The sequence below is a fragment of the Pseudochaenichthys georgianus genome, chromosome 7 (genome assembly GCF_902827115.2).
Source record: "Pseudochaenichthys georgianus chromosome 7, fPseGeo1.2, whole genome shotgun sequence".
Taxonomy (NCBI): Eukaryota; Metazoa; Chordata; class Actinopteri; order Perciformes; family Channichthyidae; genus Pseudochaenichthys; species Pseudochaenichthys georgianus.
The window spans coordinates 1,101,083-1,115,184 of NC_047509.1; the positions used below are offsets into that span (position 1 = coordinate 1,101,083).

A 14,102-nucleotide genomic window follows, 5' to 3' on the forward strand; every position below is an offset into this window, starting at 1 on the left:
CTCTTTTTTTTACGACTGTCAAGGCACTCTGGGTTTCTGTGTGCAGAGTTCACGGGACACTGTGAGGACACTCTGGAACATTTTAGGAAAACAACAAAGCTGCAATGATGAGAAAAGCACTGGATAAAATGGAAACATAAACAGAAAACACGAGTGAAGATGAGCATTGTGTGGCTGCAGGAAATAGCAGGATTTATAGGTTGAATTAAAACAATATAGTGTAAACATTTTAATCAGGATTGTTTGATTTGTTGTTGCTAGAGTAGACATACACTATTATTAATAAACTTGAAACAGTGCTTAACATCACATTTGTTTTCATTTTGAGTTGATTGCAGGTAACTCATCACCTGTTGGCTGCTATTATGAACTGAGAGCAGGTGTGTTTGCCTCTCAGCCAATCAGATGTGACGACGCCCTCCTGAATTGTTTTCAAAGAAGTGGAGATCTGTTTGTGTGATTATTTCTTCTCTCAATGCACACCTTAAACAGCAGAAATGATTTAGCCTGCAAGCTTTATCCACTCAAACCCCCTTCATCCACAGGCCCCTTATTTTTCAAAATGTCTCTTGTTTATCATTTTTATTGGGAAGGCACTTCCATTTCTTTCTGGGGTGGTTGGGAAAATGGTTCAGCCTTAATCTGGGTAATCAATACCACCAACCTTAAACATTAAATAAACCTATAGTCTTAAAGTTTGATTTGTTCGTTAATTGAACGCGTATTCTTTGCCGGCTTTGAACACGTTTTTGGGCTATTTGCAACTTTCAAAAACTCAAGAAAGTTTGCACAGGTGGGGAAGTGGCATGATTAGAGTTTTGATGAGGGGGTTGGTTGTGGGCGTGGCCACCGGGAAAGCCACGCCCCACATCCCGTTTTCAAAGTAAATGCCCCCACCCTTAAATTTCACGTGGACGTATCAAATTTAGTAGGCGTAAGTAGCATGGTGGGATGTTCAAAAAACCCTCTTGGAGGTATATCGTAAACCCAACATGACGTCTGCCATTTGGAATGCCATGTTGTTGAGCTTAAATCTTTTTTTCAACTTATTTCATGGCTTAATAATTATTCTAGTTAATGTAGGGGATCGCAGTTAGGGTTAGGGTTGACAAAAGCAGCAATTACCTGCAGCCAAGTAAAACGTCTTTCTATCAGCTTGAGTAAAATAAAAATAATACGTCTAAGTGTGCCTTGATCTACTCAAAAATGCAATAGGTTCTTAATTGAAAATCGCATTACCCTTTTTACCTGTGTTTCTTGAAAATTGCAACAGTAATTATTCCATAATCCCAACAAACAAACATAATATCAAGAAATGATAATAACAGAAGACCCAACGCTGAACCCTGAGGAACACCCAACATACTTATCAACCGTTTGTGAGGTTTATCGGGACATCTCTGCATCTTCACAGTACTTCATTTACATATTTTAACGTCATATTACCTTCACAAAATATTGCTCTTATTGCACTACTCCGTATTGTTTTTTTAACATTAAAACAGTGCAGCCCCTATTACACATATTTTAATCTCAAATGATTTCGGATGCTACATGAAACCTATCCTCGGGTTTCAGTCTTTTTAAACCCTGAACGATCTGCTGTAGTTTTTAGATACACAGAGTGAGGATGCACGTGCAGGGCTCAGAGATAAATGCGGAATCTGGGTGAAAGGTAACGAGGGCAAAGTGACTCTCGATGTAAAGCGTTCCACAGGTTCAGACAAGAGCAAATATGACGTCTGATTATCTGTATTCTCATCAGACTGTGTGCAGGGTTCAGGTGTCATCCTGTTTTTAGATCTGTATTTGATCATCAGCATGAGCAGAGAGCGTGAAACATGGAGGGAGTGCTGTGTACTGAGGGAGTTTCACTGTCAACACAATACCGTGTTGATTTATCTCTGCAGGTTTATTCTTGTTTTTACCTGGAATAAATGTAGCGAGTTTTCTAATGAATACCCTGAACAAAGATCTAAAGGTTGGCTTAGGACTTGAACCTTTTACTGGTGAGGTTTCCACAAAGAGTGCAAGGTAGAAGCTGTTCAATTGAGGGGTTCAGTCCTCAATTAGTCCTTAGAGCATAGCCAGTTCCCCTTGTTTCTCTGAATGTGTTTTTGGTTGTATCCTGAAATAAGATCTGAGGCTAACACAAGCTGAAGAGGTTTTAACGTTTGTTCTACGACATAAAATACCATCAGTAAATACCCAACTGGTACATTTAAAAATGAAGGTTGTTAACAAGTGTCCAACATTAGCCACCTTTAGCTTAGCGGTGGTAACGGTGAGTCATGTGACCGTGCTGTAGTTCCTTATGCCCAACATTAGCCTCCTTTAGCTTAGCGGTGGTGACGTGAAGTCTATGTGACCGGCTGTAGTTCCTTTATAGCCCAACATTAGCCGCCTTTAGCTTAGCGGTGGTGACGTGAAGTCATTGTGACCGTGCTGTATTTCCTTTATAGCCCAACATAGCCGCCTTTAGCTTAGCGGTGGGCTTATAGCGGTGGTGACGTGAAGTCATGTGACCGTGTTGTAGTTCCTTATAGCCCAAACATTAGCCACCTTTAGCTTAGCGGTGGTGACGTGAAGTCATGTGACCGTGTTGTAGTTCTTTATAGCCCAACATTAGCACCCTTTAGCTTAGCGGTGGTGACGTGAAGTTCATGTGACTGTGCTGTAGTTCCTGTATAGCGCATGATTAGCCACCTTAGCTTAGCGGTGGTGACCTGAAGTCATGTGACCGTGCTGAGTTCCTTTATAGCCCAACATAGCATCCTTTAGCTTAGCTGTGGTGACCTGAATTCATGTGACCGTGCTGTAGCTCCTTTAAAGCCCAACATTAGTGTCCTTTAGCTTAGCGGTGGTGACGTGAACTCATGTGACCGTGCTGTAGTTCCTTATAGCCCAACATTAGCATCCTTTAGCTTAGCTGTGGTGACCCTGAATGCATGTGACCGTGCTGTAGCTCCTTTAAAGCCCAACATTAGTGTCCTTTAGCTAGCGGTTGGTGACGTGAACTCATGTGACTGTGCTGTAGTTCCTTTATAGCCCACATTAGCCGCCTTTAGCTTAGCGGTGGTGACGTGAAGTCATATGACCGTGCTGTAGTTCCTTTAAGCCCAACATTAGCGCCTTTAGCTTAGCGGTGGTGACGTGAAGTCATGTGACCGTGCTGTATTCCTTTATAGCCCAACATTAGCCGCCTTTAGCTTTAACGGTGGTGACGTGAACTCATGTTGACCGTGGCTGTAGTTCCTTTATAGCCCAACATTAGCCGCCTTTAGCTTAGCGGTGGTGACGTGAAGTCATATGACGTGCTGTAGTTCCTTTATAGCCCAACATTAGCCGCCTTAGCTTAGCGGTGGTGACGTGAAGTCATGTGACCGTGCTGTAGTTCCTTTATAGCCCAACATTAGCCGCCTTTAGCTTAACGGTGGTGACGTGAAGTCATGTGACCGTGCTGTAGTTCCTTTATAGCCCAACATTAGCCGCCTTTAGCTTAGCGGTGGTGACGTGAAGTCATGTGACCGTGCTGTAGTTTCTTTATAACCCAACATTAGCCTCCTTTAGCTTAGCAGTGGTGACGTGAAGTCATGTGACCGTGCTGTAGTTCCTTTATAGCCCAACATTAGCCACCTTTAGCTTAGCTGTGGTGACGTGAAGTCATGTGACCGTGCTGTAGTTCCTTTATAGCCCAACATTAGCCGCCTTTAGCTAAAGGGAGATTTTTACTTCAAAAGTGTTTGGCCTGTTTGAAAAATCACAAACACTAATAGGAAAACCGTGTCTCTTTTAGAAATCACTATAATCCTGATTATGATGTTCTGGGCACATTATCAAAAATAATTTCCGCCACATTACCAGAATGCCCAAAACTCTGTATTCTTGGGGTTTTCCCTCTATCTCCCAGACTTAATATCACTAAGAAAAGACTGGTAGTTTTCTCTTCTCCAAGCTAAAACACAATAGCTGTCTTTTGGAAAAACCCAGTAAACCCCTCGATCAATCTCTGTTTAAAAAATCTCTCTCATTGTCTAGCATTAGAAAAATTGACATTAGCCATAAAGGGAAAGCCTGAAGTGTTCCATCAAATATGGGGGGAATTCTTGGAGTTTCTGGAAATAAATGTGCCTCCTAATTGACCTTGTCCTCTATATGGTTGGATGTGATATGGCTGCTTGTCTACCGGCCCTGTAACTTGCAATGTTTAAATTACAATGTTTACCACATGTCCACTTGTGTATGTATGTGACTGTATGTCTTTCTTTTTATTATTATTTTTTAAATTTCTTCTTGTATTATTTTGTTTTTGATTTTCCTTTATGGGATATACTTTAAACCAGTAAAAGTGAAATGAGGTCAGTGTTGTGTTTTCTCTGTGTGAGAATACTGACATGAGGATGTGTTTTTGAAGCCATCTGTAAAACTTCCCAGAGCCAGAAAAACACTTCACGTCCTGTAAACAAAACGCCTGCAAAACATCCAGGTTCCCCCACCTAAGCCTATAAGGCAGGGGTGTCAAACTCAAGGCCCGGGGCCAAATCCGGCCCGTGACTTCATTTTATGTGGCCCACAACAGCTCTGAAAGAATATAATGTGTTTATTATCAATGCTGATTCACAGAAGTGTTGCCCATAAACTACATGTCCCACAATGCATCTCAAATATGCCTTTTTTTTCAGAATTTGACTTTTTTTCTTAAATATGCCTTTTATCTTAGAATTTGCCTTTTTCTCAGAATTTGACTTATTTTTCTAAATGTTACTTCTTTCAAAAATGTCACTTTTTTTATACTTTTTTCCAGAATTTGGCTTTTCTTTTAAATCATTTTGTGAAATTCGGTCAGCTTCACACCCACTGAAGAGACTTGCAATTATTTGCCCTAAACTTCTGCTTTCAGACGTAGTTAATTATGAAGTTATTACCCTATCCCATAATAATCAATGCAGAGCCAAATAATGTAATATAACACATTATTTTATATATATTAAATTATTTAGATGTATTTTTGTATAGTCTTAAGTTACAACCGGCCCTTTGAGTGCAACGATAATGTGATGTGGCCGAGATGAAATTGAGTTTGACATCCATGCTATAAGGGTTTCAATGAACATTAAAAACGTAATTATTCAGCATAATGGATAAGTGACCTAATTCAGCTCAGGTACACGTGTCACATTTCTCTGATTATATTTGTTTTTTAAGTGAAGGTTCTCAAGACTTCCTGGTTGTACTTCTCTACTTAATTTCTACACTGCTTCCTGCTGACCTCTCTTGTGGTGAATTAACAATAACAAAAATATAATAAATGTGGAAAAAGGAAACGTTTTACAATCTTGGGAGGAAAAATATGATCATGTAATTTAGCTTAAAATAAATATATATATTGCAGAAATAATTAACATGTAAAAATCCACAGAAGTTGGTGGTGTATAATTCTAAATGCATATTGGCATATAAATAAAGGCTAAATGGTGTACTTTCACTCCACTACATGTATTAATACCTTTAGTTACTTCACAGATCTGGATGAATGATGTGAAATATAATCAAGTGTTGAATCAGACTTTAGTTCCACCTGGAGTGAATCCACCAGCTACCCTGAGGTTCATTTCACGATCATGCAGCCAGCTCATGCACTAAGCTGTCCGAGGTTATCTTGACATCACACTCACACTCACACTCACACTCACACTCACACTCTCTCTCTCTCTGGTTATTTGAGTCATGGGGAAACCAGATGCCATGCATCAGTGATGGCCTGCAGACGGGACGTGCTCTCTCACCTCATGTCTCTATAACCCTAAATATGTTGTATGTACTGATGTGTCATTTATAAAGTACTAAAGCTTCTCTTATGATTAATAAATGTGCATACTTACTAATTTACCGACTATGATGGCAGCTTTAGTCCTCCATAATCTGGCTCTTTTATGCAATGCTTTTTAAACAAGAACACAAGTGCCATTTATATCGGATCAAATCAAACAAGATGACAATGTGAGGAAAGGAAAACTTAAGGGCGTCCATTTTCTCATTTTATTTCCAGCCACATAATAATAACCTCCCGTTTCTCTTCCCGTCTCTCCTCCAGGTTTCCATTTTCCATCGTTGAGCAGTTTTCCGGAGAAAATGGCAGCGATTCCATCAACCGGCTCCCTCATCGCCACGCATGATTACTACAGACGTGAGTCAGGCGGGGATCATATGCATTTATACTACAGTCATTTCAGGGGAATTGGAAAAAGCATTTATTATTGCTTTTCATTCTGCACATGAGAACCGTATCATGTACCCTCCGTTTGAAGCCGCTTTGTGTGAAATTAGACACGGATGAGGTCTTCTTACTAAAGAAAGTGTTTTATTTTGGACTTTTTAAGGGCGCATCGGGTCCGTCTCCAGCAACAGCTCCTGTGGCAGCTCTGAGTTCGCCGGCGAGGTCATTCCCCACCCCCCAGGTCAGGAGAAAAGAGGAATATTTCATCTTTAAAAAGTGTGAAAAATTAGGGTCTTTTGCAGCAATCTGAGCTCCTGTCTAAAATGCATTCTATATTTTGTTTACAGGACTTCAAAGACAAGACTCGGGTCACTGGTGGTCTTCATTTTTCTCTGCAAAGCCGCCTCAGCCCATCGTGCAGAATGGAGCCGAGTCTCAGAAGTGAGTGTCGAGTTAACACATTACATAAATAAATTTAAGTTAATCAGGTGACGTTAAAGTTGTATTTTAAGCTAAAAAGATTAGGGTTAGAAAACTAAACTGCCAACTATATTAAAAATCAATTCAAGCAGACTATCTCTGTGATTATCATATCTCTGTGATTATCATATCTTTGCACACTTTTCTGGTTATTCAGATATACTGTATTTAGTTAACGGTAATGTTTCTTTTTTGTATTTTAATGTTTATTGTATAGTCCCGACATTTACAAACATTTTGAGAAACTGGGATGGACCTTTTCCACTATGTTCTGATATTTCCTGTAAGTAATGTTAATCACTGTTGATAACTGTACTTCCTGTGTGTTGCAGGAACAGCTCGTACAAAGTGGCTAACGGTCAGGTGACCTGCGTCGCTCGGGAAATGGTTTAAACAGAAAAGTCAGCATGAGCAGCAACAACGGGAAGTCAGAAACACCGAACCCTCCCCCATCCTCCTCTTCCTGAGCCCCCCCACTCTCCTCTCCCCCGTCCTGTAGATGATGATGGTGTTCGTCACTTAGTCCATGCTTTGCTATTTTTGCCTCTGTATAGAATATTTTCATTATGACCAAAAGTTTAAAAAAAAGTATGTAAAAAGTTTTTTTCATTATGTGACTTTACACTGTTGATAATAATTATATATTATTATTATAATAATAATAATAATAAAATGCTTTCAATCAGTAACTATTGTTTGTGTTTTGATGATTTTACACAGCTGCTATTCATCTTTATTGATTGTATGTCTATTTTTCACAAAAAGTTACATATAAAAGCTTTGTGATTTTTGAAGTCAAAAGCTAACTTTAGGCTATAAAGGAACTACAGCACGGTCACATGACTTCACGTCACCACCGCTAAGCTAAAGGTGGCTAATGTTGGGCTATAAAGGAACTACAGCACTGTCACATGACTTCACGTCACCACCGCTAAGCTAAAGGTGGCTAATGTTGGGCTATAAAGGAACTACAGCACGGTCACATGACTTCACGTCACCACCGCTAAGCTAAAGGTGGCTAATGTTGGGCTATAAAGGAACTACAGCACGGTCACATGACTTCACGTCACCACGCTAAGCTAAAGGTGGCTAATGTTGGGCTATAAAGGAACTACAGCATGGTCACATGACTTCACGTCACCACCGCTAAGCTAAAGGTGGCTAATGTTGGGCGTGATGACGTTTAGTCGTCTCACTTAGACTCTTGTTATCAACTACCGTTTTTGTAAAAAACATACACACAAATACAGGTGTGTCTTAATGTGTGATGACAATGCTTCTCTTTAAGGCATGATTTATACCTTAAGTATTACAATTGTGGAACAATTATAAGTCATATTTATATCTTGCGTTCTCCAGTTGTATTCATTTACTGGGAAACAGAAGTCAAAGTGACCTGCAACACGTTCCTAAAAACAGGTCAGTGCTCAGTTTCTGAAGACCTGCCAAACATCCTTCCAGAATATCTGCACTGCGTCAAATACTAAATCAGTCCACCTGCTGATATTAAATCTTATCTACACATGCAGCAAACTTATTTTAAGAGATATACATGAGACGCCTCGGCACATTGTTGTAAAGTATTCAGTGCGTTCACGTTACAAATGCTGCGAGGAACGAGAGTTTGATGCTTCCCTGCAATATGTGTGTGTTTTTATTAAAATGCAACACGTGTTTGGACTACTGAGGGAAATAAAGTGGCATAAAACCTGACGTTTCTGCAGTATGAACAGGTTTACAAAACCAGGTACATAAATCCTTTGTAAAAATACACATAATAATTCACCATTTTGCACCTTAAAAATATTAATTTGCATCACATGTTACTTGTTAGACGCTTTTATCCAAAGCGACTCACATATTCAATACTGTGGACAATCCCCACAGGAGCAATTTGGGGTGAAGTGTCTCAGGGACACAACGACATGCTGACTGCAGTGGACTTTGAACCTGCTACCCCCTGATACGAACACCAACGCACAACCCACTGCACCACACGCCTGCCTATTAATGATGTTGTGTTGTGATTTGTCAACCGCTTAGAGATCGTTGAATGTGTTGGAGCGCTAGCCAATAGGAGCGTGAGTGTTCCATAGTGATGTCATCATGTACTGGAGGCAGAGATGGGGTCGTTACTAAAAAAAAGTAATATATTACATATTACATATTACTTTAAAAAAAAGTAATATATTACACTACTTCGTTACTCTCTACATAAAGTAATTCGTTACTTTACTCGTTACTTTACTCGCAGGGCCGGCCCTCCCTGCAGGCAGATCACGCAGACAGCTAAAGTTTCAAATGTTTAGTTCAGTTTCCATTGTCGCATAAGACTGATCCAGATCCTGAATGTTTTCCTATCTGACCGTGGCTGTCCTCTGTCTCCTGCTATCTGACCATGGCTGTCCTCTGTCTCCTGCTATCTGACCATGGCTGTCCTCTGTCTCCTGCTATCTGACCGTGGCTGTCCTCTGTCTCCTGCTATCTGTATATTTTGCGCAGTCTATCTCTGCTCACGCTGTTGCGTCGGCGTGTTCTCCTGCGTGTTGGCCATGTGTTGCACTGGAGCCAGACTGGAGCACACCGCAAGGACTTCAGCCGAGCACGTACGAACTGCGCATGCGTGAGTGGCAATAACTCTCCTTACCAGCAGGCGGCGGTAGTGTGTATTCGTCATTCAAAACAGGCAACAACCGGAAAACAGAGAAGAAGAACTACGTGTGTGTGTGTGTGTGTGTGTGTGTGTGTGTGTGTGTGTGTGTGTGTGTGTGTGTGTGTGTGTGTGTGTGTGTGTGTGTGTGTGTGTGTGTGTGTGTGTGTGTGTGTGTGTGTGTGTGTGTGTGATATAAATAAACAACAGCTATGTGCGTTAGCTTCACCTTAGCATGTGTTCTTTGCAGGTGTTTGTTGAGGTTTGATTATGACTGATTTTAGTAAGTAACGAAGTAACGCGTGTCGGGGCAATGTTAGTAACTGTAGTGTGATTACTGAATTATAAAAGTAGCGCGTTACACTACTCCGTTACCGACAAAGTAATATTATTACACCCAACTCTGACTGGAGGTAAACAAGGGGAATCCAGAGAGAAACTCCCTCTGGAGGGAACACAGGGGTTTTAGCCTTTGCGGACCATTTACATGCACTAAAACCTATAGAAGACACCACAGGAGAGGGGACACCCCAAAAAAGCAGAATAGGGCCTCTTTAACTAAACGTTTCAAAGGAAAAAGTAAAATAATTGATTCTAAAATCTAGTGATAAAATAGTGTAACATGAAAATACTCAGGTAAAGTACCCTGCATGTGTAGTTAAGGATACTTGATTAAATGTACTGGGAGACATGGCACCGCTGGGTACTGCCAACATGATGGATCGTATATGGGCTGATTCTCTGGATGGACTTTCCGTGAATAAGTCGGGAACATTTTTTGCAACGTGCTTTTTGACCGAATAGCCTGAACAAAGTCTGGTTGAAGTTCTGCTTTTCGACAATCTGTCTGTGCAAACAGGAAAGTCAAACAGTCGTGGTCACATGCAGCATTTAGAGAAACACACAGGAGCACATGTTTTAACGTCATGATTCATGCCTTGAGACGTTGATCCAGAGCAGGGACAGTCCGGCATGCCCTTTAAAGCCGAGCTATTTCTGGCAGAGTATCACAGAAGCATCTCAGGTCTAAAAGCGTCTCGGGAGCCCGGCCAAATACAATCACTGAGCCAACACGATCCCGTCGCCAGGCAACTCTTTTTTTACGACTGTCAAGGCACTCTGGGTTTCTGTGTGCAGAGTTCACGGGACACTGTGAGGACACTCTGGAACATTTTAGGAAAACAACAAAGCTGCAATGATGAGAAAAGCACTGGATAAAATGGAAACATAAACAGAAAACACGAGTGAAGATGAGCATTGTGTGGCTGCAGGAAATAGCAGGATTTATAAGGTTGAATTAAAACAATATAGTGTAAACATTTTAATCAGGATTGTTTGATTTGTTGTTGCTAGAGTAGACATACACTATTATTAATAAACTTGAAACAGTGCTTAACATCACATTTGTTTTCATTTTGAGTTGATTGCAGGTAACTCATCACCTGTTGGCTGCTATTATGAACTGAGAGCAGGTGTGTTTGCCTCTCAGCCAATCAGATGTGACGACGCCCTCCTGAATGTTTTCAAAGAAGTGGAGATCTGTTTGTGTGATTATTTCTTCTCTCAATGCACACCTTAAACAGCAGAAATGATTTAGCCTGCAAGCTTTATCCACTCAAACCCCCTTCATCCACAGGCCCCTTATTTTCAAAATGTCTCTTGTTTATCATTTTTATTGGGAAGGCACTTCCATTTCTTTCTGGGGTGGTTGGGAAAATGGTTCAGCCTTAATCTGGGTAATCAATACCACCAACCTTAAACATTAAATAAACCTATAGTCTTAAAGTTTGATTTGTTCGTTAATTGAACGCGTATTCTTTGCCGGCTTTGAACACGTTTTTGGGCTATTTGCAACTTTCAAAAACTCAAGAAAGTTTGCACAGGTGGGGAAGTGGCATGATTAGAGTTTTGATGAGGGGGTTGGTTGTGGGCGTGGCCACCGGGAAAGCCACGCCCACATCCCGTTTTCAAAGTAAATGCCCCCACCCTTAAATTTCACGTGGACGTATCAAATTTAGTAGGCGTAAGTAGCATGGTGGGATGTTCAAAAAACCCTCTTGGAGGTATATCGTAAACCCAACATGACGTCTGCCATTTGGAATGCCATGTTGTTGAGCTTAAATCTTTTTTTCAACTTATTTCATGGCTTAATAATTATTCTAGTTAATGTAGGGGACTCGCAGTTAGGGTTAGGGTTGACAAAGCAGCAATTACCTGCAGCCAAGTAAAACGTCTTCTATCAGCTTGAGTAAAATAAAAATAATACGTCTAAGTGTGCCTTGATCTACTCAAAAATGCAATAGGTTCTTAATTGAAAATCGCATTACCCTTTTACTGTGTTTCTTGAAAATTGCAACAGTAATTATTCCATAATCCCAACAAACAAACATAATATCAAGAAATGATAATAACAGAAGACCCAACGCTGAACCCTGAGGAACACCAACATATTTATCAACCGTTTGTGAGGTTTTATCGGGACATCTCTGCATCTTCACAGTACTTCATTTACATATTTTAACGTCATATTACCTTCACAAAATATTGCTCTTATTGCACTACTCCGTATTGTTTTTAACATTAAAACAGTGCAGCCCTATTACACATATTTTAATCTCAAATGATTTCGGATGCTACATGAAACCTATCCTCGGGTTTCAGTCTTTTTAAACCCTGAACGATCTGCTGTAGTTTTAGATACACAGAGTGAGGATGCACGTGCAGGGCTCAGAGATAAATGCGGAATCTGGGTGAAAGGTAACGAGGGCAAAAGTGACTCTCGATGTAAAGCGTTCCACAGGTTCAGACAAGAGCAAATATGACGTCTGATTATCTGTATTCTCATCAGACTGTGTGCAGGGTTCAGGTGTCATCCTGTTTTTAGATCTGTATTTGATCATCAGCATGAGCAGAGAGCGTGAAACATGGAGGGAGTGCATGTGTCACTGAGGGAGTTTCACTGTCAACACAATCACCGTGTTGATTTATCTCTGCAGGTTTATTCTTGTTTTTACCTGGAATAAATGTAGGAGTTTTTCTAATGAATACCCTGAACAAAGATCTAAAGGTTGGCTTAGGACTTGAACCTTTTACTGGTGAGGTTTCCACAAAGAGTGCAAGTGTAGAAGCTGTTCAATTGAGGGGTTCAGTCCTCAATTAGTCCTTAGAGCATAGCCAGTTCCCTTGTTTCTCTGAATGTGTTTTTGGTTGTTATCCTGAAATAAGATCTGAGGCTAACACAAGCTGAAGAGGTTTTAACGTTTTGTTCTACGACATAAAATACATCAGTAAATACCCAACTGGTACATTTAAAAATGAAGGTTGTTAACAAGTGTCCAACATTAGCCACCTTTAGCTTAGCGGTGGTAACGTGAAGTCATGTGACCGTGCTGTAGTTCCTTTATAGCCCAACATTAGCCTCCTTTAGCTTAGCGGTGGTGACGTGAAGTCATGTGACCGTGCTGTAGTTCCTTTATAGCCCAACATTAGCCGCCTTTAGCTTAGCGGTGGTGACGTGAAGTCATGTGACCGTGCTGTATTTCCTTTATAGCCCAACATTAGCCGCCTTTAGCTTAGCGGTGGCTTAGCGGTGGTGACGTGAAGTCATGTGACCGTGTTGTAGTTCCTTTATAGCCCAACATTAGCCACCTTTAGCTTAGCGGTGGTGACGTGAAGTCATGTGACCGTGTTGTAGTTCCTTTATAGCCCAACATTAGCCACCTTTAGCTTAGCGGTGGTGACGTGAAGTCATGTGACTGTGCTGTAGTTCCTGTATAGCGCATGATTAGCCACCTTTAGCTTAGCGGTGGTGACCTGAAGTCATGTGACCGTGCTGTAGTTCCTTTATAGCCCAACATTAGCATCCTTTAGCTTAGCTGTGGTGACCTGAATTCATGTGACCGTGCTGTAGCTCCTTTAAAGCCCAACATTAGTGTCCTTTAGCTTAGCGGTGGTGACGTGAACTCATGTGACCGTGCTGTAGTTCCTTTATAGCCCAACATTAGCATCCTTTAGCTTAGCTGTGGTGACCTGAATTCATGTGACCGTGCTGTAGCTCCTTTAAAGCCCAACATTAGTGTCCTTTAGCTTAGCGGTGGTGACGTGAACTCATGTGACTGTGCTGTAGTTCCTTTATAGCCCAACATTAGCCGCCTTTAGCTTAGCGGTGGTGACGTGAAGTCATATGACCGTGCTGTAGTTCCTTTATAGCCCAACATTAGCCGCCTTTAGCTTAGCGGTGGTGACGTGAAGTCATGTGACCGTGCTGTAGTTCCTTTATAGCCCAACATTAGCCGCCTTTAGCTTAACGGTGGTGACGTGAACTCATGTGACCGTGCTGTAGTTCCTTTATAGCCCAACATTAGCCGCCTTTAGCTTAGCGGTGGTGACGTGAAGTCATATGACCGTGCTGTAGTTCCTTTATAGCCCAACATTAGCCGCCTTTAGCTTAGCGGTGGTGACGTGAAGTCATGTGACCGTGCTGTAGTTCCTTTATAGCCCAACATTAGCCGCCTTAGCTTAACGGTGGTGACGTGAAGTCATGTGACCGTGCTGTAGTTCCTTTATAGCCCAACATTAGCCGCCTTTAGCTTAGCGGTGGTGACGTGAAGTCATGTGACCGTGCTGTAGTTTCTTTATAACCCAACATTAGCCTCCTTTAGCTTAGCAGTGGTGACGTGAAGTCATGTGACCGTGCTGTAGTTCCTTTATAGCCCAACATTAGCCACCTTTAGCTTAGCTGTGGTGACGTGAAGT

General features: G+C 41.3%; 1 protein-coding gene across 1 annotated transcript; it reads left to right on the forward strand.

Annotated features, from left to right (window-relative positions):
- The first annotated feature begins 6,047 nt into the window (after positions 1 to 6,047).
- Positions 6,048 to 7,307, forward strand: LOC117449077 (pancreatic progenitor cell differentiation and proliferation factor-like). The gene is given in 5 exon segments (XM_034086454.2): positions 6,048 to 6,187; positions 6,381 to 6,458; positions 6,565 to 6,658; positions 7,030 to 7,085; positions 7,088 to 7,307. Coding segments are annotated over 5 exon segments (360 nt in total). The 5' UTR covers positions 6,048 to 6,132; the 3' UTR covers positions 7,165 to 7,307.
- The last annotated feature ends 6,795 nt before the right edge of the window (positions 7,308 to 14,102 follow it).